Source organism: Crocodylus porosus, unplaced genomic scaffold, assembly GCF_001723895.1.
Source record: "Crocodylus porosus isolate Cpor-Errol unplaced genomic scaffold, CroPor_comp1, whole genome shotgun sequence".
Classification (NCBI taxonomy): domain Eukaryota; kingdom Metazoa; phylum Chordata; order Crocodylia; family Crocodylidae; genus Crocodylus; species Crocodylus porosus.
This window is the reverse complement of record NW_017728947.1, coordinates 80,127,472-80,149,097: the sequence shown is the minus strand read 5'-3', so window position 1 is coordinate 80,149,097 and position 21,626 is coordinate 80,127,472. Positions and strand designations below refer to the sequence as shown.

The 21,626-nt window shown below is 41.6% G+C and overlaps 1 protein-coding gene across 1 annotated transcript in view; it reads left to right on the top strand.

Moving 5' to 3' along the window:
* The window catches only part of LOC109320861 (centrosomal protein of 128 kDa-like), a 76,771-nt gene that overhangs the window by 49,302 nt on the left and 5,843 nt on the right, over positions 1–21,626 (top strand). The window contains exon 8 of the mRNA XM_019551140.1: positions 11,585–11,701. Within this exon, the coding sequence (XP_019406685.1) occupies positions 11,585–11,701 (117 nt within the window). The remainder of the gene's footprint in view (positions 1–11,584; positions 11,702–21,626) is intronic.

Here is a 21,626-nt window from a genome sequence, read left to right as displayed (position 1 = left end):
TCAGAACATTTGAATTAAGCAGTATCAGCACGTCTGGTCTTTGTCTGTTTTTCTAGTCAAGTAAGCCAATTACTTCTACAGGGGGAACTGATCACAGTCATCAAATACCTGGAGGGCTATTAGAGATAGGATGGAGATAGACTTTTCTTTGTGGATGTTGGGGATGGGACTAGGAGCAATGGCCTCAGGCTGCAGCAGAGGAAATTTAGGTTGGGGATTAGAAGGAACTCTCTGACTATGAGTGTGTTCAGGCATTGGACAAGGCTACTTAGAGAAGTTGTGGAATCTGCATCCTTGGAAGTTTTCAAGAGTAGGTTGAATGAATGCTTGGCTGGGATGGTTTAGTCAGAGATGACTAAACCATCCCTCCCATGACTCTCTACTTGATCAGGGAGTTGACTGAATGACCATGTGAGGTCTCTTCCAGTCCTACTTTCCTAGGATCCTATGGGTAAGATGCCCATCTGGTCTCCAGATCAAGATTTGCTGGGTCTGTACTTTTCCAGTCCCCAAAATAGCAAGGCAGACCATCTCCACAGACTAGTTTTTCCTCCATTGTGTGTGGGAGATTAGACTTCATTCTACAGTCCATTTTTTTTTTTTTTTTGCAGAAAGATACTCAGAGACAGACTTGTTTGTGGTGTTTGTCAACATGAAATTAAATCCAAGCTCACCATATGGTCACTGCTTTGGCATCCTGCTTGTCATGAAGATGTGAATGTGGATAATCATTGCTTAAAGGAGAAATGTAAACTACCAGTAATTGGAGCTTTTTGAGATTTGTTGTCCCTATGTATGTCTACATCCTGCCCTTCTTCCCTCAGAATGCATCAGTATATGACTTTGTGTTTGACAGGTGATAGAGCATCAGGAAGGTGCATTCTCCTTTAACCCTGTGGGTTGGGGCTTTAGTGTACCATACTGTTAAGGTAAACAGTTTGTGCTCAAGTGTTTGAAGTATATCGATCCCACAATAAGGATGTCTGAGTGGATCAGATTTCTGTCTTTCCCCTCCTCTCCCCTTTGATCCAGCCTCCAGTTGCTTTGGAGCATGCTACAGGAGTACACCTTGCACCACTTTTTTCAACATCTTCATTAGCGATGGGGACACGGGTGTGGAGAGCACCCTGTTCAAGTTCTCTGATGACACCAAGCTGTGGGGTAAAGTGAATACATCAGCAGGCAGGGACCACATCCAGGCAGACCTGGATAGGTTAGAGAAGTGGGCGGATCTGGACAGGATGCGGTTCAACAAGGAGAAGTGCAGAGTGCTGCACCTGGGGAGAGGGAACCAGCATTATGGTTATAGGTTAGGGACTGACCATCTCAGCAGCACAGAGGCAGAGAGAAATCTTGGAGTCATGATTGACTCCAGGATGAATATGAGTCGCGAATGTGACGAAGCAATAGGCAGAGCCAACTGCACCCTGTCATGCATCAACAGGGGCATCACTAACAGGGCCAGACAGGTCTTGCTCCCCCTCTATGCAGCGCTGGTCAGGCCGCAGCTGGAGTACTGTGTCCAGTTCTGGGTGCTGCACTTCAGGAAGGACATGGAGAACCTGGAGAGGGTCCAGAAGGGGGCCACTCATATGGTTGAGGGCCTCCGTGGCCAGCCCTATGAGGAGAGGCTGAGGGACCTGAATCTCTTCAGTCTTCGCAAGAGGAGACTGAGGGGGGATCTTGTGGCTGCCTACAACCTTATTAGGGGCCAGCAGCAGGGACTCAGGGAAAGTCTGTTCACCAGGGCCCCCCTGAGAGTCACCAGGAACAATGGCCACAAGCTGGGGGAGGATAGGTTTAGGTTAGATATTAGGAAGAACAACTTCACTGTAAGGGTGGCCAGAGCCTGGAATAGGCTTCTCAGAGAGGTGGTGCTCTCACCTTCCCTGGAGATCTTCAAGAGGAGACTGGATAGGCACCTGGCTCGGGTCTTATGACCCCTGTCATCCCCAGTGTTCCTTCCTGCCCATGGCAGGGGGTCAGACTAGATGATCTGTCTAGGTCCCTTTTGACTCATTGATTCTATGATCCCTTTTTGTACGTTAATGGAACTAATTAGCTTCCTAATTAGTTTAATCAAGAAGCCACCCAAGTTTTTTCAGTGCTGTCTCTGGTTCCTCCCACTAGTATCAAAGTATAGCAGAGGTCTCATGTCTGGAAAATCCCATCTGCCATCAGTTGCCAGCTGGAGCACTTTAATTGTTATATATTAGGCTTGCAAATTATAATAGGGTCAGGACTTTAACATTATGCATCACTCAAACATGTCATGTTTTTTAAATGCCTCCCACATACAACATATTGAAATGTTCTTAGTGGATGTTTGATTGTAGTCCAGTGTCAGCACTGTGTGCTGTGTCACAGGCCAGCTGGGCACTGTGAGCGTATCAATTTTATCACAGGCCAACTGGGCTGTTTGATTTAGTTTCGGATCGAGGAGGCAAAGTTGGGAGTGAAGCGAAGGCAAATTTATTATAGCTTACACACACAACAGTTAACAGAAAGGTAAATGCGATAAGCAGATAATGCAATATTAAAGAGCTAATAATAAATAACAGATAACAACTGATAGATAGATCAATTCTGTCGCAGGTCAGCTGAGCACTGTGAGGGTATTAGCCCCTGGGCAGTTCAAAACAAGAGAGAGACAGACCTGGGTTGGCAACTTATTGATAGTCCCTCAATACCAGGTGCACATCAAGTGATTCCAGCGAAGTCAGGTGTCCCCGATTGACGCTGTCAGAGTGATTACCGGGGAAGGTCCCTTGATCAGGATCTGATCCTCACTCACACCGGGAGTCCGGTGTCTGGGCGTGGAACAGAAATGACCGTTCTGTTTCCTCCTTCCTGCTGGTTAACTGATGCACGTACTTTTTATACTTAGTCTTATGCTAATCTGTTGGTTTTAGAGCCCCTCATAATGTTGAAAGGTGTTAAAATTATCATAAAAGGTTACTACCCAGACTTGGGTTTATCCAGTAAGCAAATTATAATGCAGCACCTTTAGGTCTGAAATTGGCATTGCTCCGCTTAAACCCCAACCCCTTTTAGGTTTCATTTGAATATGCTTTCTTGGGATGTGCTTTCCTGGAATGTGTTGGGTGTGCCAGGGAGTTGGATCCAGTTTTTTATCGTCAAAGCTGAACCCTGAGCAGAAACCTCTAGGTCAGCTGATCTCACATCTACAGCTTTGCCTATGGGGCCCAGTCAGTTCCACGAACAGTTAATTTTATCATTTTGGTTAAACTTATGACAGACAAGCTACATTTGCGGTTTACAAACTTACAAGCTTTATATTAACTAATATTGCCTGTTTAGGCAAAATACCAAATGCCTCTAAGAAGCACATATCTATTGCTTATTAATCCCTCTGGTTCTGGCCATCACAGTGCTGCCAGGGTGAATGTTAGATTTCTTTGTATTCTTCAGTGAATCACTGATTGTGCTGTGAGCACTTTTGATAAAATCCAGAGGACATGAACTCTTGGGCTGAAAAGATTGTTCTGACTCGGCTATTTAGGATGATCAAAAAGGAAGGAAGTAGGTTTTCTGGAGATCTTTACATATACTCTCAAGACTTCATTTTTAAGCTAGTTCTTTGCTTCTAGCATCTCTAAAGCTGTATTCCATTTTTGTCTGTATTGTTTGCTTCTCTATTTAGCATTCTTTATCCTTAGAATGTTTCTTCCAGAATGCTCATTTAAGTCAGATTTTAGAAAAAAAGTTGGCATCCTTGACACATCTTCATCTAAGAACAAACCTAAAAAACAAGCCAAAGCAAAAGTATTACATCTTGTAAGCCAGACTTCTGTTACATCCTTTTACTCTGCGGGCAAATCTGCATACTAGGGACGAATAAAATATGAAATTTTAAATTCCTGATAGATAAGTTGACTCGTTAGCAGGGATCTGGGTTTTCCATTTCCCATGGAAAAAAACTTTGGATTTTTCACTTTAACAGAGAAACACATAGATTTTCCACTTTTTGCATAGAGCTGTATGCATCCTGACAGAGTTCCAGCCTTCAAGGGACTGGGGGAGGAGGGTGGTCAGGCAGGGGGTGCCATGTGCATGTGCACACTCATACATGCATGTGGCTGCCAGGCAGCGTAGAGAGCAACTCCAACCGGTAAGTCTGGCAGGGCAGGGATTGAGGCTCCCATACAGAGGGTGGAAGCTAGGCAAGGCTGGGGGTGGGTGCAGGCTGCCTGCTGTGGGCTCAGGCTCCTCACCCTGCTGCCCTCCCCTGAGGCCTCCATGGCCAAGCAGGCAGGACCTGGCATGGCAGGCAGGGCAGAGCAGGGCAGGGAGGCTTGTGCCACCCCCGTGAGCCCTGGACCACCCCAGTGGCACGCCCTTTGCCCACCCAGCAGCAATGGGGGTGGTGGCTTGGAGTTGTCCCCTTCTGTTGCTGGGTAGGCATGGGGTGCTTGCCAGGGTGGTGCAGCACTTGTGGGGGCAGCAACAAGCCTCCCTGCCTGGCTCTGCTCTGTTCTGCCACTCTGGGTCCTTCTCTCTGGGCCCTGGAGGCTTTGGAGTGAGGAGCCCAAGCCCATAGCAGGCTGCCCACATCCACCCCTGGCCCACTCACAAATCTGGAGGGCACCTCTCCATGGCTGGCACAGCCTGAACAGGGAAGTCAGGCCCCATGTTCTGCTCTGCCACGGCAGCCACCACCTCCTGCTGGAGGCAGCTGGGGCTTGTGCACTGCTGTGGGGTACAGGAAGATGCAGACTCAGGTCCCTGGCCCTGTAGCTGTGGTAGCTGGAGGCCTCTGCTGGGGAGGGGGAGGCTGTGGGTGGGGGGTAAAGGGCATCAGTGGGGCTGGGAGGCTGTGGCTTGGGAGTGAGAGACCTGGACCTACGTCCTGATGAGCAAAGGGGGCAGTGGGAGCTCTGATTTTCCATGATAAAAAACCCAACATCAAATACCAAAATGTATAGGTACTTAAAATTTATTTCTTTATTGTGAGTGAGGCACTGGTAGGCTTCCAAACTGCTTTAAACTTGTAAGTATATCAATAAAACATTGTGTTCAATTGATATCTATCTATCAGCATTGCTTTTAATCATGGATTTTAAGTTTTAATGTCAGAGAATTTACACAAATTTCTTTTTTAAATTGGATAATTTGTGATTTTTAAACAGAGAAAACCAGGATCCCTATGCATTAGCAAGGAGTTAGAACACTTCTTTTGGAATGGCTTATTCTTGTTGTTAATTGTTGTTTACTTTATAAATGGAAATATATTCTCTTTACTGCAAGAGCTTGCAGTCTGTCCTGATGTTTTAGTGACTAGAAACTCAATGACTCCGGTTTTGGTATTCACACACAGCTTTTTCATACAAGTAGTGAATGCCTATCTGCAAAATACTACTGCTTACCTCTTGTGACTGATAGTTTAATTTGTGCCTGGTGAAATGAAATACAGATTATTTATGGTTTCTAATAAGAGACTATGACTAACTCCTTTAGAAAGAATTCTAACCTCATTTTAAAACATGGGTTTAGCCTTCCCATTGCTGAAGAAACTTACAGTCAGTGGCAGCGCCATCATTTATTGCTGCCCCATTTACAATCTTCCTTTTCTTAGCAAACTAATCAAGAAGCTACAAAAAAGATGTTTTCATTGCCCCTTGTGTGCTGCCTCCCAATAAAATCCAGGTATGGCAGAATTCTCAATGTCTAGAATATTTCTTTCCATTCACTGTCAGTGGGGAATATATCCATCCTCCTCTGTTGTGTTGTTTGATATGCATGACAATCACACACTCTAGTCTCCTACGTGGAGGCTGCAGGAGGGCATAGTGAAGCCCTGAAATTGTTCAATTCTTTTGATGATGTCTAGATTCCCCATAACTATTCTCTGGGTTGTTCTCCCATCAATAGGACCCTTCCCTGTAGGGACTGCAAGGCATATTCATCTTTTCCATCTTTTTCATATCAATGTAAAGCTGTTGAGAAGCCTGGCCAGCCAACATGAATTAAAATGCTGTGATAAACGGAACTAAATATTTTCTGTGTTGCTTACGTCAAGTGTTAAGCGTGACCGCCTAGCTTTTGAGATGTTAACATCTGAATTAATCTGCCAAGTCCAGTAGCAAGGCATTTTTAGTGCTCTAGTAAGTCTCTGAAATTGTGGCTGGTACTGTGTGACTGGAGAGCAGCAAATATTGTACCTATACTTAGGAAAAAAGGGCAGAGTGACCTTAGTAGTATGCAAGGTTTTAGATCAAATTTTGAAGGAATGAATAAGTAAAAGACATGGAGATAAATGAAAAAAAGTGTAATACAGTGCAACATGGTTTTACCTAAGGAAGAATATGCTTTGAGTTAACCTTCAGTCTTTAAAAGAGAACTGATTATCCAGGCAAAGTGAATATAGTATTTCTAATTTATTTGGACTTCAGCAACTCCTTTAACCAGGTAATGCCAAGCATAGATGTAATTCTAGCAGCTTTTACAATAGCAAGCAATAACTTTAAAAAATCACAGCATGCATAAAGTCACCAGATGATTTAATCTTAGAATTTTATCTTTTGCTTTAGAAATGCAGAAATACATATTGATCGGTATATCTTGAATTTCCCTTCAAAAGAAACTTTGACCCGTGTAGTACAGTTTCCTTTACTCTAAATAGCCCTTTAGTGTGTTCACTTATTCTCAACTGCTGTGTACAGTAATTTTTCATTTAAAAAGTTGCTTAGACTTTGGAAAATATCATTTTGAAAAATCTTGTGCTTTTAGTGCAAAGGCCTTTCTTTTCACACCCTTTAAAAAATTAAGGCATATTTAAAATAAAAACCAACCTTGATTCCCTCCCTCCTCTACGCCATGTACGCAGTTTCTCTGTTCTTTCCTCTTCATCTAGAGTCATCAGTTATCACAATTTTATAGTTAATAAGCAACTGATTTCATGTGAAGAAGAAGATCTCAGCTGTAGGAAGGGACTAAGGAGGAGTGGGTTGAAATCTTCAAAATAGCTAATCTCAGTCAGTAAAAATCTCCCTTAATAATGAAGCAAAAAGGAAGAGACCTACAGAGAATGTGAGATACTGAGATGCACTAATGCTGTTGTTGATTGGTGGATTTCTTTCAAGACATTCCATTATGTATAAGCAGTTTTCTAGTGGCTCAAGGAGATCAGGTACATTTTTTCTAATTGTCCTAGTTCCTTAATGTCTATGCACCTGACAAACATGAATGAGTTTGTCTTTTTAATATGCTCTGAGAGGAAGGGAAGTAGTAGTAGTCCCAGGTTACTCGAGGGGATGTTTAAGGCAACGGGAGACTGGATGATTTGCCCAAGGTCTCATGGGAAATTTTTGGCTAAGCTATGAATTCAGTTTGGGTCTCCTAAATTTTATGTTGGTGCATCAGTTACAAAGCCGTATTTACCATATAGTTGAATGTGTTGTTTTTTGCTCTTCAGAGTTGATGGTAAGAAGAACCTTTAGCTGAACCCAAATCGTGCATTTTCTTTCCTGTAAATATAGAGTTCTCTTCTTAGATGCAATGTGCAGAAACAGTAGATAAGAATGGGTAAAAATATGCAAAGCTTCCTCCTTTAAAAAATATCACCAAACTACAGTTTTAACTTATTCCTTTTTAAAAACATAAAACAAAATAAGATTTCTGATTTAGTAATCTGATAATATCATAACAATTACTCTTCATTTCCTGTAAAAGGAAGGTTAGTACTAAAATGCTGTTTTAGGAACATGGGATAAGAAGGTACAATGTGGGGTTTAGATTCCAGTCTCCAGCAATTGCAGGTATCCATGCAACAGACATGTATGTAAGATGCATCTAAAAGAGCATTCATTCTCTCCCCGCTCTTATGCAAAATAGCCATAGCCCTCTTCTCCAACATCCATTGACATTCCACTAACAAAATTAGGGTATTTAGAAGAAAAACTCTAGACTTTCAAAAAATTACAACAGACCACAGGAAGAGAGCAGGGGAGACCAAGGGCACTGCTAGTGTTTTGGACTTCTTCACTGGCTGAGAATTTATGTAAAATATGCCCAGATGATCCTAGGAAGTGAACAGTACTCCCCAAAATCAAAAAGCCATAGAATATTTTTTCTTTACTCCAAATTTAATAATAGAATTATCTGTGAGATGAACCAGCTAGGAACCTAAGAGGTTTCACTGAACACTTGCCAGGCTCCCAACTCTAGTAGTGAACACTTGCCAGTCTCCCAACTCAGTATCCATGCTTCAGAGGAATGTGAAAGAATCCTAGTAATACATTCAAAAGAAGGTAAAAATCTTTCCAGCTAGTTAGCAGCAGAATCCCCAAGGGCAAGGGATTAGTACTATATAATATAGTGTAGTAAGTGCATTAGAATCTAGATCATTTGTTTCCAGTGGCTTGAAACGTTCTTAGTTCACAGCAGGCTGTTGAAGTAAAGATGAGCGGTGAAGTTATTTGTTCTAGTTTTTATTTCAAAGGGCGCCACCTCTTTGTTCAGCTGGAGCTCATCAGTGGTCCCACGCAGCTGAGCAGAGAAACACCCTCTGAAACAAAAGCTATAGCAAAACCACCTTTTGTGTCTGCCGAAGCCGCGGCACCACATGGTTCCCAGCTGCAATGCTGGGACCGCGGGAGCAGGCCCAGCCTGATGACTGGGGCAGTTGCCTGTGGCATTCCCCTTGACCCCCCCCCCCCAATCTAAATTTCCCTTTCTGGCAGAGGAAGGCAGGAACAGCCCCAGGGTCCCAGGCCAGATGCCTCTGTTAGGCAGAGGCTTCCAGCTGGGGGTGGGGGTGGGGCTGCATGGGTCTTGCTGATGCGGCTGCTTGATCCTGCTGGTAGCTTCCCCTGGGTCCTACTGCCCTTGGCTCCTGTCATCTTTGAGAGAAAGCCAGAGGCAGATAAATATTAAATTTCTCAATTTTTTTAGGGGCCCTGCAGGCCGAATAGAATGGCCTGGTAGGCCATATTTTGCCTGCCCCTGATCTGGAGTATTGCAGACTAGTCAGTCTGACTTTGATACCTGCAAAGAGAGGTAGACCTCTCATAGAGAAGGTCCTTGAGGAATTTATTGTGAAGCACCTGGAGGAGAACAAAGGAATCAAAACAGCCAGCATGGATTCACCAAGAACAGGTCACATCTGACTAATCTGATGTCCAATTTGAAATTTAAGCATAACAGACATATAAGCAAACCATTTCCAAGTAAAGTTCACCCCCAGTCTGGGTCAGTATCCCATTGCAAGCTATACTTCCCTCTTAATTGTCTCAGTCTTAGTCTTGGTCTTGCTCTCTTGGGTAGCTTGGGTTTCTGTGGGCCTATTTCCTTACAACCGTGTTCCTTGGGAGCAATTCTCCCTGCAGCATGTAGGGCCATACTATCTCCTCTGCCTCAGGCCCTGGGTAATATGCCTCAGAGCCCTGCTCCTTCCTTTCATGTGGCTCCCCAACCACACACAGAAGTTTTCCCTTTATTTAAGAGCCAGCCTGTGCTTCTCTGTTGCAGCCCTACACTGGCAGCTTATCCTGCTGCACTCTCTTAAAGTAACAGCAGCCTTGGGCTCCCTGTTATAGTCCACAACCAACCAAATTAAATTCAACAAGGACAAGTGCACAAATACAGACTGCAGAATGACTGGCTAGCGTGCAGTTCTGCAGAGAAGTACCTGGGGTGTATGAGTGACTGGTGCCTCCTGGTTCTGGCGGGGGCACTAGTGGCCGAGTGCAGACCGGTGGGGAGGTCCGTCAGCAGGCAGTCGCTGACCCTGGAAGCGCCAGCAGCAAACCAGAAGTGCCACCGGCTAAACCGGAAGTGCTGCCAGTGCTTCTTGAGGGGGGCAGCAGCCGGGGCTCTCCACATCCTGGCCAAAGAGGGCCAATTTCAGGGGAGGCATATGCCCCGTCCCCATGCGCACTCTATGCGTTGCCTATCTCCTGGGGTGTCAGAGTGGATTAAACTGAATGTGAGCCAGCAGTGTTTGCTTGTTGCAAAGAAGTCCAACTGCATATTGGGTTGTATCAAGAGAGGTGATTTTTCCACTCTAGTTAGCACTTGTGAGGTCTCACCTGGAGTACTCTGGTCCAGTGTTGGGTCCCACACATCAGGAAGCATGTGGACTGATTAGTTTACAGAAGGAAAGACTGAGGGAGGATTTGATAACTGTCTTCAAATACCTGAAGGGTGATTATAGAGAGGATAGACATGGACTTTTTCTCTGTGGCCAAAGGAGACAGGTCTAGGACAACAAGGACAAGTGTAAAGTCCTGCACTTGAGATGAAATAACTACGTGCATAAATACAGACTGGATATGATATCGACTAGTCAGAGATGATACTGCCTTGAGCAGGAGCTAGATTAGATGACTTTTTATAAGGTCCCTTCCAGCCCTACTTTCCTGTGATCTTCCAAAAAAAAACAAACAAAAAAAGACCTTGAAGAATTCACTGCAAAAATTACCTTTTTGCGAAACCCAATAGGCCCTTTCACTAAAAATAAACCTAAAAGTGCTACATGATTCTGTAGTTGCAGAATAGTAAATGAATCCTTAACTGTGGTTCTGTAGACATCCCAAGCATTAAGTTCATTCTAACTTTTAATATTTCTGTTGTTTCCTTTGGATTTGTCATCTGCTTTGATGCAGAGCAAGTGTCTTTCCTCCCGAAGCAGCTTTTTCTTTGAGGGGAAGAACTGGGAAACAATTCAGAGATGTTTCATTGCTCACTGTAAAATACTGACATGCAAATATTACTATATTTCTGTAATGGATCTTCCTACCTGTTATACATTATTCATAGCAGAATACATTATTCTGGTAAAAAAAGAAAGAATTCATTAGTTATAATGCTACAGATTTAAATGTTGGAGGCATGGTAAATTGGGAATATCTTTTCCAGGGTGCAACTAAATCCTCTCCACTAGACTGTACCAGGCCCCACATTTCTCTCTCAAACCCTGTTGATAAAGAACAATCAAAACATCCTGTGTTGTCATTGGGCATCAGTTTTTGTTGCATTTGCTTGATTCGCATGATCCACTAGAGGGTGCTGTTTGCTAGTGGATTGAAGGTGCTACAGACTATTCCTGTGTTTGGTTTTAATCTGAGTTTAAGAGGTAAGCAGATTATTAAACAAATTATTAGTTTGTTCATATTAGTGCTGGTTCTGGTTTTGATGGTGAGGTTTGTTAGACTGTGGAAAAAAATGATGATAATGTCTAGCGCATAAACAGCTTTCCATATGAAGATTTTGGAATGCTTTACAGAGGAGGGTATGGGTCATTCCCAAATCATAATCAGGCTACTGGTAAAGATAAGTACAGAATCCAAGGGTCTTGTGTTCTAATATGAGCCATATTCTGAACTGATTGTTTGGAGAGGGAGACTGGTAAGAGAACAGGTCATATTCCATTTTGAATCTTTTGATTATAAGCAAGAATGTTTATAGAAGTAGCTATTTTTCTGTGAACTTCTAGATTTTGTTTAAAAAACCCAAAAAACCAAAATACCTTACCATACTTCTCACATGTATATTCTAAAAGATTCCCTATACATTATTTTTGGAAGTGGTAAAATATTCTAATGGTGGTCTGTTTTTTTTTAAGGTGTCAGAACGGGTAGAGAGAAGACTCCAGGAGATGGAACAAGACATGCGCGCAGAAAGGCAGTTGGTGGAAAGCCGCCAAAACCAACTGGGACATATGTCTTTGCAGTTGCAAGAGGTATAATTTGGAACTTCCTATACATATGAACAATATAAGATGTTACTGTATGTGTGAGCCTGTTTCAGAGAAGAAAGTAAAGAGAATTCAATTTTTGCATCTTCTTTGTATTGCATATAGACTAACTCTGTTGAATATACCACTGGACAACTTAGACCCTCATGTGTTATTACCAATGTTGATCAACACAGCTTTCTAAAAATAAAAAAAAAAGCTGGACCTTGGGCTTATGTTCATGCAAAGAGAACAAAAATTAAGCAGCTGTACACATATACACAATCTCTTTGCCTAGATTGCTTTAAATTGGCTTCAGAGGTGTCCTCCCAGCCAAGAACTGATAAGGGATTGCTTCTTTGTCCCCCTGACCCCTACACGACTGTCATTGAGGTAGTCACCAGCATCAGCCGGAGGCAGTCTTTTTGCCATGGGGGAAATATTTGATAGTGATGTCTTTTTGTGGCAGGACCACTATTTTGGCTCCAGGGCAGGGGAGCAGGCTGGAGGCTTGCCCAGTGGATTTGGAGCCTGCTCCACCGACTCCATGCACCGGTTTTAGCAGTAACCCTGGGAGCCCGAAGGCAGGCTTCTGCTGGGCCCTGCCGCCCTGGGGAGGCTTGGGCAGCTCCACCGGGCAGGGCAGACCCTTCCCGGAGGCCCGCCGCAGGCTCCAGGGCAGGGGAACAGGCCAGAGGCTTGCCCAGTGGACTCAGAGCCTCGGAGTCAGACTTGGGTCTTCTCGGAGTCGGGTTGCTTGGGAATGCAGCCCAAAGCAGGTGGTAAACTCCATCTAAGGCTAAATACTACCACAAAAGTAATGTGTCTTCATGGCTTTAGGACCTGAGTTTGATCAATTTTTGATTTAAAAAAAATTACATCAAAAAAAAAAATTTACATCTAAAGTTTAAATTATTTGGAGTAAGTTTTTTTTAAATATTCTTTTTACTGCTATTTGAAAGAATTCAATATGTACTGGGTAGCTGGCTTGCTTGTACCGTAAATTGCATCTGATAAGCTACAGATGCTACAGGGAGACAACCTAAATTGTTGCGAATGGAAACTAGAAAAATTGCTGTATAGTTTTTCCTTTTGTGTTTAAAGAATATATGCAAAACAAAAAAAGAGAGGTAGGGAGCTTGCTTTCACCTTGACACTGGAGAAACCTCAGGGACTAAACATTGGCAATGTAATTTTTGATTTGACAAGAATTTAAGCTATGATTTGGAATGCTATGTCCAGCTATACAATAGGAAATCAAAGCTGATAAATGGCTGTGTTCATTGAGTGCATGTAGAAGGTAGCTATGAATCACATTCTGGATTATATTTCAATGGAAATGAAAGAAAATTAATGTAGTTTGACTCTTTTATAAAGTACTATGGACTCTCCTTAAAGGTCATAGTTAAGACGATATCATTTTTAATATGGAAAACTGATGCTTATTTATATATATTTTTTTAGTACCTATGATAGTGTAACTAACAATTTTGTATCTTTTTCTGCAGCCCCTCTCACTTACCACTTGCTATCTCAAGTGCTTACTAAGGTTTTCAGAGAAGGAAAATATTTCTTAAGAGTTTCTGAGAAAACAGTTCTTAAAATATTCATACAACAACTTTCTGCCTTGTGTCTTGTTCTCTATTTCATGGACACATGTTTAATGAACACTGATGTGTGGTTTGATCCTGTTACCTGCAGACATAAAATATGTTTCCTTCAAAGAGTAATGACTTGCCTTAAGGACACTGACATTTGGGAACTAATTTTTAAATAGAGGGCTGATGCTTTGCTAACAATGAATATGCTATGTTTCTTCCCTAGCCATGATGTAAAACTCTTTAAACTCTGAGACTCCTAGTAGCCTTGGAATTTTTTAGCAGCTTTGTTTTACTTTTAAGCTCTGATTATAATATTGTATACTATTACATTTTTTAGTGAGGCTAGACCATAAATAGCTAAACACATTATACAGTAATTTGTGTAATGATTTCAAATCCCCTCTAGCATGATGGAAGGATATGCCAAATGTTGACAGCACAGTTGTTTCCCTTCATACACTAAGGAACAGCTGTTTTTCCCTGTGACTTGATCCAGGGGTACAGAGATCTCGGCCAAGAGACTGTCCTATTGGGTATTCCATTTAGTGGTCTCATAATAGAATTGTATCAAGCTGGGCAGCTTCCATAGTGTCCCTGCAAAATGTCTCCAGATCTAGTATCTGCAGAATGGTTAACTGGAACTTGATATGTTCTTTTACTAAGTACTGTGCCATTGCAAAAGCCTGTTTGGCAGGTAATGCTTTCAGTCAGGTGATATCTAAGTCACTCTGGGCCTTATTACCAGGGATCTTGGTTTGCTCTGATTTAAAAAAATCAATTTTTATCCACGTTTTTCCATGATTAAAATAAAACACCACTATCTACATATACATATATGTATATGGAAGTATGTGTGTGTGTGTGTGCGTGTATATGTATATATGTTCAACAAGCTTTGGTTCAAGTGGCGCCATTGCCATTTGTAACTGTAGGGATGCTGATATACGAGACGCAGGAGGCTGCTGTCGTGTGTTAATTACCATGCTCCAGCAGACTCAATTAATTCTTTGCTGTAACTACAGTGTGTTGGAGCAGCCTCCCCGCTCATGTACAGGCACCTGTTGAGCTGTGCAGCTCTGTGCTGAGAGCAGGGCTGCCAGGGCTTAAGTAGGAGCAGTGAGCTGATCCGAGAGGCACTGCAGCTGCTGGGCACTCTGGAGTTGTAGTGCTCACTCTGCCTGACATCCCTTGGGGGCAAGGTGTTGGGTCTGTTGCGCCCCAGCCTTCCTTCTTGCCCTGACTCCAGAGGGACCACTGTATTCTGGGATGCTGGAGGACCTGAGCTTGGGCAGAGTAGCTGTCTGGAGTGGCCACACCTTAATGGGATAGGAGCAAAATTAGGTGGATTAGAGATAAGTGCCCTGCAGTGGCGTAACTTTAAACTGAATAACGAGTGCTTTAAGCCTCTTAACCCCTGGATTAGCTGCATGTTAACACCTTCTAAAAGCTCCAGAAACTGCCTAAAATTACCGTATAACAAGACCTCCTTTGCCGGGGATTATTAGGCCTCCTCAGCCTTAGGTATGTGAGAGTATTTAGAGTTACATGGTTAGGATGTGCAAATGGTCAAGCACCTGATGAAGATGGAGAAGTTACTAACCAATATCTTGATATATTTACTATGTATTCTCCATCTACACATCCCAGCTTCTGATCCCTCGTCCACCTAGTCCAACATTTCTTGGAACTCGGGTTGAGTGGAAACGTGGTCAGGGAGCATGCACTGCCTTTTCCCCCCTATCATGGAGCATGGGCAGGTCTGTGCTAGGCCTTGTTGTACAGATATTGCTAACACAAAAAAGTCTATACATGTGAGCACCTGCAGTGCATACACACCCACAGCAAGAGTATATATAAGGACAGCATACCTCTGAGAAGTCGGCTTATTGATAGATTATTTATTTTTTAGACCCCAGAGCTGTATTGTACTTGTGCTACACCCTTAGTCTTTGTAGTATTCAGGAGGATCAGAATTTTACCTTTAATCTTTTGTCAAAGATTACATGGTGACAAATAAGCTTTAAAAAAATGGTTACGTTTTTCAGAAGGGTAAAATTAAATTGCTTTAATGTCCCCTCCCCTTTGCCATCCCTATCAAGTTATTTTTCAAAATCATTAATGAAAAATAGAAGAGCCCTGAAATAAAAAATATTATTTCATCAAAATGTTTGCCATTTTGGGTCTGAATGACTTAATAAGGGAATGTTACTAAACCAATTGTGGCTATTTAATTAGAATAATAATTTTTGCCTATAACATTCTTTAGATCAAGCATGTCATTCACATTTGATTGGCAGCTTTTTAAATTCGCAAAATGTTTTAAGTTTAAATGTAGATAGTAAATTTTGAGGAAATTGTAATACAGACAGTTGACCACTGCTTGTCAGTGTTTCACCATCCTAGCAAAGCCATCATGCTGAATTTAGCAAATGCAATGGCACACTTGCAGGGCCTAACAGAAAGTGTTTAAATTCTTTTTTCAATTATTTGTGTACCATCATTGGCCATATATGTTTATTTCTGTTCTACCGTGTTGCTGTCTGCTAAATAAGTGATGTTTAAAAGACTGAGAAGACAGCATGTTATACAGTGTGAGTTAAGAGGATTTGTTCTGTCACATTTAACAGTGTGTTGTATTTGAGTTTGTAGTCTACTTCTGTATTTGGTGTGGCTGAACAGATTAAAATAATTTTTCTTGTGGTCTGTGTTTCCTTTTCTGAGTTCCGCTGAATCCTTGGAGTGCTAAAATTGTGCTTATGAAGACAAATCTTAAATTAGTACATGACACAGCTTCACCATCTTTCTTTTTAACTCCTAGTGAGTAATAGAGGCCCTCCTCTTTAGGCCCCCCACAGTTTTTAGTGCTAACAAGATTATATATGCCAACCTCCTTTAAAGAAAATCACATGATTTTATTTGTTGAAAGGCCTTCTACTCAACTCAAGAATATTTGTTTTCTTGTCGAAAAGTTGAGAACAAAGGCAGGAGTGGGCTGTGTATAGTTAATCTGTTGCGTGTGAGAATGGGGAGATACAGAACCTCTAGCTGGGGGAGATTTAGTAATCATGGGAAGCAAACAAAGTTCTTTGTCAAGGGAGAAATGAAGGAAATAATCCCTGGCATGGAGGTGGGGGAGGGTGGGAAGAAGCTGAGGGGTTATAGTGAATCTTTGAAATAGAAGGGAGTATGGAAGTGGCATCCAGGGATATTGCTGGGGAGAAATTGCTAGGAAGCCCTGACATTTGAAATAAGCTTGGTCTGTAGAAATAAAAGATGTGCATGCTCCTAGGAGTTTTCCTTCCTTCTCCCACACCACTGCCTGGACATGCTTACTGTGTTATGGAGAAATGCTCTGTGTATCAACGGCAATGTGTACATAAACATAGTTTCTACCTATTCTAGTCAAGTTAAGAAAAGATGCATGCATAATTCTGTAAACCCTGTAATACAGCATTTTTTGTATTGTAAGCAGTCTATCTTAGTTCTCTGGTAAATGATGGAATAGTAGCTGCAGTGGCAACTTGCTTTGGTAGCACCTGACCTGGCTTCTTTAATCCTCTGTCAGTAATTTGAATGTTTTGGTTCTTCCCGACAGTTATAGTTTTCTATTTAGTAATAATACTCTATTTAGACATTTGGCCCCAATTTTAGTGGTTTACTGGCTTATTGTGATACCTAACTTCTTATGCTTGCAGTCCAGCAGATGATTTATAAGAACTTTTGTAAACTAATTTTATAAGTTAGTAATATTAAAAAATAACATAAAAATCTAATTATGTCCATAGCCTTTTTCTTAATCAGGTGAGCATATAAATTCTATTCTTCCTTTCCACACCCATTAGGACAGTGGTTGGCAACCTATGGACTGCACACCAAATCCAGTTTATGGAGCCATTGTATCTGACCCATGAATGTGTGGTTCAGCCAGTTTAGTGATGGGAGGCTTCACCTGTGAGTACTCTCCCTGTGCTGCCTTGGGGCCGAGTGTCATTGGTGGCTCCTGGCACTGATCCCTCCCTCACCCTTGGGTGGGTCATTCTGGCCTGCAGCTGGAAAAAAGTTATCTACATGTGCATTTGAAATGGCTTTATCTTTCTCAAAAGTAAAAGATTGAGCAAAGAATATGTAGTATTGTTGTATAAAAAGACAACTGAATCCCCTGCAAGTTGCAGGTGTAGTCTGTTATTTGAGTCTTTAAGGACAGATCTTAAACACGTCTGGTTCTGTGTGCTTTGCAGATTTTAATGCTCCCATAGTGGGGCTCATACAGATCTAGTTTTTAAAATATCTTTGAATAGGATATGTGTTAATCCAGCTTCTGGGAGCAATTTTATGATCTGAGTATGCAAGGTTTAAACTGGATGACCAAAGCAGAGTGGTCCCAAGGGAGCTGGAGGTTTATGACTAAGGCCTGGTTTTCATTCTTTGTTGACCTTGGGGAGAACTGGATTGCTTACCTGATAAGGAAGGAATCCCCTTGTATCACCCTCCACTCACCCACCGCCTATCTGTACACAGTTGGGCAAATACATTCTGGCTTTTCTTGTGTTGCCCTGAAACATCAGAAATAAGCCAGAGTGGGTGACTGGACACTGTTCCTGGATGATGTGGAGCCACAGTCCTCTGAGACGGTACAAAAAGTCTCCTGAGATTCTAGCATGTGTGCCTGGGAATATACTTGGGGCCATGCCGATTGCCAGCTTTGGGGAAAGGAAGGAATTTCCATTCAGGCACAGGAGTGACATTTTGTATTCTGTATTTTGTTTTAGTGTTTTCATTTTTATCTTTTCTCTGCAGTATGGTTTGTCTGTTGTGATTATTTGGGCTTGCCTCATCTAATCACCAGGGATCCTGGTTTTCTCTGATTTAAAAAAAAAAATCCCCAATTTTCAGGTAAAAAAACAAACAAACCCCAAAACACTTGTGGTGTTTTATTTTAATCATGGGAAATGTGGAGTTGGGGTTACTTTTCTTTAACTGAAAATTAGTTGTTTTTTTTAAATCGGAGGGGGGAAACCAGGATCCTTGCTAATCAATTCTTTGACATTGCAGTGGCATTAAGGATTGGTGCCACTTTAGTCTCTCCTATTTTCTGCTTGATGAACACAGCACTTTAGTTTTTTGAAAACAGAAATTCTTTAATTGAACTGAACTCTTTGCACCTGTTACTAGGTACCAGGATGGAAACTTAATGGCCTGGTTTATGCAGAAGCTCTTACTAGTGTTTTGATGGTGCTTTCTTGCTTGGAAAGTACTAGTACAGGGGAAGACAGTTATTTCAGGTGGAGGGCCACTGAATTTTGGCAAGTCATCGAGGGCTGCGTGACAGGCAGCCAGGAGCAGATGAATATTAATTTTCTAAATTTTTAGGGGCACTGCGGGCTGGATAGAATGGCCTGGCGGGCTGCATCCAGCCCGTGGGCCATATTTTGCTTGCCCCTGTACTAGAGGTATCTTCCCTCGTTGCCTTTGACCAAATGTTCTTTTTTTCTCAATGGCTGTATGTTTTGAAGTGGTTTCCTAGTTGATTCCACCAAAAAGTATCTGCCATTTGCACTTGAAGTGATGTATGTATGTAAGAAAGCTTGTTTCATTTTTATTTTACTTTCAATTTCTTTCTTGTACATTTTTTGGCTTTTTGATATATCTACTATTTTTCCTATTTCTTTTTACTGTGTCTGGGAAATAAAATAGAAAGGTATATTTGTAATATCAGTGGTGTGAGAGATTGCTTTTTTTATTTGATGTTATTGCTGTTTAATGGCCTAAATATCATTCAGTACTCTTGATATGTTGAGATGGCATATTGATTTCTGTGGTTTCTTTTGTGGATTAAGATATATTACTGACTCAGAGGCAGGCTCTCCATCTGCCTGAGGGAAATCTTCAAAAAATTACCTGCTTTTGTTAATCCCAACTCAGCTCTACTCTTGCTGGCAAAGTTGGGGCCCTAGTGCAAGCTGCATGTGAGCAACTGCTGTTTTTGGCACCATATTGATAATTGATGTGATGGTGAAAACAAAATTGGCTGTATACACTGGAATTTGTCATGTTGCTGACACAAGTGAAGCTGAACTGGGGTTAGCGATGGGGGAAGATCTCTGCTAGATGGCTCTCAGCTAGCTCATGCAGTCTTCAGAAATTCCATTTGCAGTAACGGGCATAGTTAAAAGGCAGAATTTTCTTTTTGCCTAAAATTATTTGTGAAATGATGAACCTTTAAAGATAACCTGTGAAGGGTTTCTAAAACTTTGAGCTTGTGTTCTTTGATGCATAATATATTTTCAAATTTTTGAATTTTTAAAAAATCTTTAAACCTTTAATATGAGATGTATTGAAATTAGCCTTCCCTGGTTTAGCTAGAAAACCTTTTTGGAGGAAAGGAGGAACCAAGTAAGTGGTTGTGAAAGTGGGTAGGGAATGCTTGCATTTCTAATCAGACTGGTAGGGATTCTGTTTGTAATGAAGATATTTATTTAGATAGGGAGTGGAAGAGATGTTTACAGAAACCCAGTTTTACAGCATCTGTTTAAAGTTCCCTTTCAGCCTGCTTGATTTATATCATAGTTCCTTAAGTTATCTAGTACAAGTTCTTCAAAACTTGCCAAACTATTTTGGTAAGCCTTGGCAGGTTTTGGTATATCATGGTTAGAGGAGGAGACACAAGTCTCTCTCTTCTTAAAAAAACCCCCCCAAAAATAAAAAACCACTCTTCCAAGGTATTTTTCAGTTGAAAAATGTCATTCAAGCCAAGTGGAGTTTTGCTGTATTTTCTGATAAGATGAAATCTTTGTTCCCAGTGCACAGCAGAGAAAAAACTGTTCATGGATTGACTAAAATCACATAATGGGAATAGATAGGTTCTAAAACTGAGAAGCGTTTATGGATAAAGAGAGTTAAGAAATAGTGCTGCAGCCCATGAAGAAGTAGAAAAAAACTGAGAACATGAAGTTTCCTCCTGGAAAGGCTAACTGTTACTAGAATGTTGTTGCATGGAGAGCACAGATATATGAAATCTTTTTGAGCCCTGAATGGTGGAAGATTTTAATGGGATGTCATGCAGGAGTTCTAGTAAGCCAGCCTCCAGCTGGTTCAATAGCTGCTTGGCCTTGCTGTATAGGAAGGAAATGAAGAAAGATTAAATGAATAATTTGGGTGTTTTTACACGTTTTCCAGGGGGGAAGAAGGGGTAATTTAGAGTGGCTCCAAGAGCTGCTCTAATTAAAGCACCCTCAGTGTGTAGTGCATCAAGCATCCCTGTGCTTCAAAATGGTGGTGGGGCTACTTTAAAGCTCATGAAACGTTTATATTTGCACACAAGTTTTTCATATTATAATTGGTTTTGGACTGGACATATGGGTATTAAAATCAGTTCTCAGTCCAGTCTAAACCTCCTTATGTTTGCAGTCTTCTCTGTTCATTGGGAATCTTTCCTGTGTTCCTGTACGTAGAGCAGGCTTGAATACTGCTCAGGCTGTGCTCTTGTGATATTGATTCTGCCTCTTCCTAGTGCTCCACATAGGGAAAATAAACAGGGCACCAGAATCAATGAACCCTTTATTAGAAAAAGGTGTGTGTACGTGCATGCTTATAACTAATTCCTTTTATATAATGATATATTTATGTGGTAATAGGCAGTTAGGTACCAAAGTGCACAATATACACAACTCTTCTGTAGCTCTGCATCAGTTCTAAAACCACTGAGGGTTTGTTTTCAACCACTGTCATTGTGACAGAAATGTTTTCTTTTTCTCCTTAGCTTAGTTTTGTACTGATGACAAATTTTTGCAAGATTTTTGGAATGAAAGGTGTAATATAAATATAGGGCCTAGATGCATTTATTCCAGTACATCCTGCCATTACACTGCTATAAAAATGTGGCTGCAGGATGGATAGACCTACACCAATGCAATTTATTAGAATCTGGCATAAAGCTGTTGTTGGAAAAAGCAGAGATCAAAGGACTCTGGGAAAGGTCAGTCTCAGGTAGCTGTTTGCTGAGTGCAAACCAGCTATTCCCAGCTCTTGGCCACCTAGTGCTCAGGCTTTATAATAGCACCTACTGTAACAAATACCCTGCCAACAGGCCTGGGAGACATTCTTCTGTTCCTGATACCGGTGTAACTTTTTGATGTTAATATGTCATGTATTAAGGCTCATAGATTGTTGACAGTAAACTAGTTCTGCTCTCTGGCTATGGTTGTGATTCTTGAAACTTTTTTTAAAAGTGTAACAATAAATACTGAAAATAGTTTTTGAGAAATTGCAAACTGTTTAATAGTGTAACATGCTCATCCTTTTGGCCCTGTGGGCCAGATGCATTGGGGGGG